The sequence below is a fragment of the Elephantulus edwardii genome, unplaced genomic scaffold, assembly GCF_000299155.1.
Source record: "Elephantulus edwardii isolate Elephantulus edwardi_28Jun2011 unplaced genomic scaffold, EleEdw1.0 scaffold00013, whole genome shotgun sequence".
Taxonomy (NCBI): domain Eukaryota; kingdom Metazoa; phylum Chordata; class Mammalia; order Macroscelidea; family Macroscelididae; genus Elephantulus; species Elephantulus edwardii.
The window spans coordinates 4712772-4716143 of record NW_006399763.1 but is presented as its reverse complement, the minus strand read 5'-3'; the positions used below and the strand labels follow the sequence as shown (position 1 = coordinate 4716143).

The 3372-nt window shown below is 38.1% G+C and overlaps 1 protein-coding gene across 1 annotated transcript in view; it reads left to right on the top strand.

Moving 5' to 3' along the window:
• Positions 1-1122: 1122 nt before the first annotated feature.
• LOC102843049 (chromosome unknown open reading frame, human C6orf203) overlaps positions 1123-3372 on the top strand; it is a 9957-nt gene continuing 7707 nt past the window's right edge. Inside the window, exon 1 of the mRNA XM_006881233.1 lies at positions 1123-1598. Coding sequence (XP_006881295.1) covers positions 1129-1598 — 470 coding nt within the window. The 5' untranslated portion in view covers positions 1123-1128. The remainder of the gene's footprint in view (positions 1599-3372) is intronic.

The window sequence follows — 3372 nt, the reverse complement described above, 5'->3', positions numbered from 1 at the left end:
GACTCAAAGTATAAGGGTATTAACTATATGGAAACCGTTCTTGGCGTTAGTGCATCAGTGATCTCCAAAGGCATGTTGATGAACTTGGGGGGCATTGGCCCTCATCATAATAAGATGGATTCTACGTAACACAGTAAAAAAGCTATAGAAATTGATAGCTCTCTTAACATTTCAGCACCTTGATACCTCAGGAAACAAATACCTGGCTAGTTAGATCCCTAGTCCACTTCCTTCTCATCAGCTAGTTAATGCCTCTGTGTAACAATGGGAAAGAAATATGTCTTCCTACAGATCTGTCCAGTTTGTTCATTTCTAGTTCTGATTTGCTGGGGCTTGGAAGTTGAAATAGAGTTTCACTCTTGGATTTTATGAAGTCACATCCTGGTATCCTTTAATCAGCAAAATCACTGTTGTAAGGCAAATGTCTATAGTCTTTATCTCCACACGGTTGTTTTCTTGTTCTGTTTTGTTTTTTGAGACAAATCTTATCTGATAACTCTTGTTAATAATACCCTTTATTAACAGTACCCAAAGGTACTTCGGAAGAAACAGAAGAGTAGAATCAGGATTTTTCCACATACTGTCTCATTTGATCCTGTAACAACTATAAGGTGAGCAGATTAGCTAAACTTGAAGACCTCCTATGGAATGGTACATGGCGTTCAGTATGTGTAGGCCACAGCTTTATCTAAGAGGGCATTAGTAGATTGTTGTTGTTAAGTGCTGTAGAGTCATAGACTACACATAGCGACCCTATGAACTAAAATCTTGAACGCAAAACTTTCATCTTTTCTCCAAGTTCATAGAGTTTCCCGAGGCAAGCGTTTTTGGAATTGGATGCCACTCCTGCTTCCAAGTCAGTTTTATTCGGGAGATCCACAAAAACTAAAAGCCTTTTTAAAGGCGAGGCCAAATCCTATCATCTCACACCCTATGTGAACAATAGCCACACCCTAATCTCAGCCCCAAACCAGAAAACACACCTCTGCAGAATCAGCCGTTCTGCTCATCTTCCCAGCCTGGAAATAGATAGTGTTTGTGGTATATATGGTTTATGTTGTAAGAAATCCACTGCTGTACATTTGTGAAATAACACTGAATTATTGTCTGTTTCAGGTTGTGTGAGCCATGGCTATGACTAGTGTCAGGTTGCCTGCCAGCATTTTAAGAAAGCCAGATGCTTGGATTGGACTCTGGGGAGCGCTCTGGCGGACACCTTCTTCCTACAAACCCTGTGCTTCCTGGAATCAGTACTTACATTTTTCATCTACCACTTTAAATGCATCAAATTATAAAACACATTTGCGCAGTGTATTTTCACTAAGACTCCCAGGCCTCTTAATATCTCCAGAATATATTTTGCCATTGTCCAAGAGACTCAAAAGTATTATAAGCTCTAAAAAATCCCCTAAAAAGACTCTGCAGAAAGTGGAAGATGAAGAGTCTGATGAAGAGAGTGACCACAGTGAGATAAGTAAGCAGGAAGAGGAGCTGGAGGATGACCCCAGTGTGGTCAAAGACTATAAGGACCTGAAAAAAGTGGTGCAGTCCTTTCGGTATGATGTTATCCTGAAGACTGGTCTAGACGTTGGAAGAAAGTGAGTTGGTTGATGTTTTGTTAGAAACTAGCTTGTCTTAGTTTGTTATTAAGAATATACATAGCTGTACCATTTCAACAGGCTGGATGCAATTCAGTGACATGAATTCTATTTTTCAGGTTCTTTAGTCATTTTCACCCACATTTTTTAGTTGTTCTTACCCCATTCACATAAGTTCACTGCCCTTTAGAGTTCCTGTCTAAATCTTTTAGAGTTACTGTCACCAGTTTAATCTCAGGTTGATCTTAAGAGCACACTGCTCACGGAAGACATTTTTTTTACCAGTTAAGCTAAATTACTGTTATTTGGCTTTTAAGAAAAATTCAGGAAATATTTTTTATTTAAAAAATATTTGTGCTGGCTGTTTTAATACAGCATTATAATCACATGGCCCGACTTAGGAAAAGTCACCATAAATGTGAAAGGACCTATGGACCTTATAGGTAACTCATTTCAGTTTCATGTTATGGATGAGAAAACTGATTCCCCAAAAAGTGAGGTGACTGCCTACATATCCCATGTGCCATACTTTCTTATTCTAAGACACATAGATGACTTTAAGATGAACCGTTGATATAAACACAGCTTCTTGACAAAAGGAATCACCACATTAATATATACAAAGCAAGCATAAGGCACACCTGGATTTAACAAATATCAAAAGGCACCTCAGAAACAAAGGAATGAGAGACAAGGTGATAGTTAAGTATTCAGGCGTTGGAGCCAGACTGCTAGCACTTGACTATACTTCTTTGTGTGACTTTGGGCAAGTTACTCAACATCTCTGAACTTCCATTTCCTCACCTGTAATGTGGGGTAATAGAACCTACTTTAGATGGTGGTTGTACAGATTAAATAGGTATCTCTCTTACCTATCTAAAGTGCCTGTAACAGTACCTACCTGGCACATAGTAGATACTCTGTATGTGTATATGCGAACTTATATAAGAAAATAGTATGTGTTCATATATGATACCTAAAAATACTAAGTGTAATTTTTGCAATTTCTTTGCTATTGTCATTTTTTTCTCTGCTAGAACTAATTATATAATAGTTTATCCTCAGGGAGCTCTGGTGGCCTAGTGGCAAGAAACTGCACTGCAATTCCAGAGGAATGCAGTTTGAATCCACCAAATGCTCTGCTGGAGAAGGAGGGGCAATCTCCTATACCAGTCAGATGTGATTTGATGGTACACACAAAAAAAGAATAAAAAATTTTTTTTAATTTTTTTTAAAAAATTACCCTCACTGTTCATTCATTCCTTTAGCAATCATTGATTGTGTGCATTCTTCATACAAGGTAAAAATTATAATAAGAATAATACATTCAGAAGGATTTTCTTGTGTAATCTGTACATTTTATTACCTTATTTAATGACATAATTTAATTTTTTAATCCATGAGGTTTAGGAGACTCAAAGATGACTGAGCCCACAGGCCACCCTCTTAGCACCCTGATCAGAATTTGTTACAAAGCAAACTCATAAGATGACCAGCCTTTTCCCCTTTCCCAGAGTAGTAGCTGTGGCTTTATTAAGCAGGACCTTAAATGTCAGTCACCAGGAGACAGAGCATCAATAGGAAAAGGGACTGATTTTGTTCTGAGTCTCCCTGGCTTTGGATGTGCAGTGATTTAATACAGTGAAGGAAGAAGTTCAAGCTGCTTTGAAGGAAATAGCAAAAAATGAGGTCCCAGGAATAGATGGTATACCAATTGAAGTATTTCAGATAACAGATGTTGCCCTGGATGTGCTCACCAAGTTGTGCCAAGAAA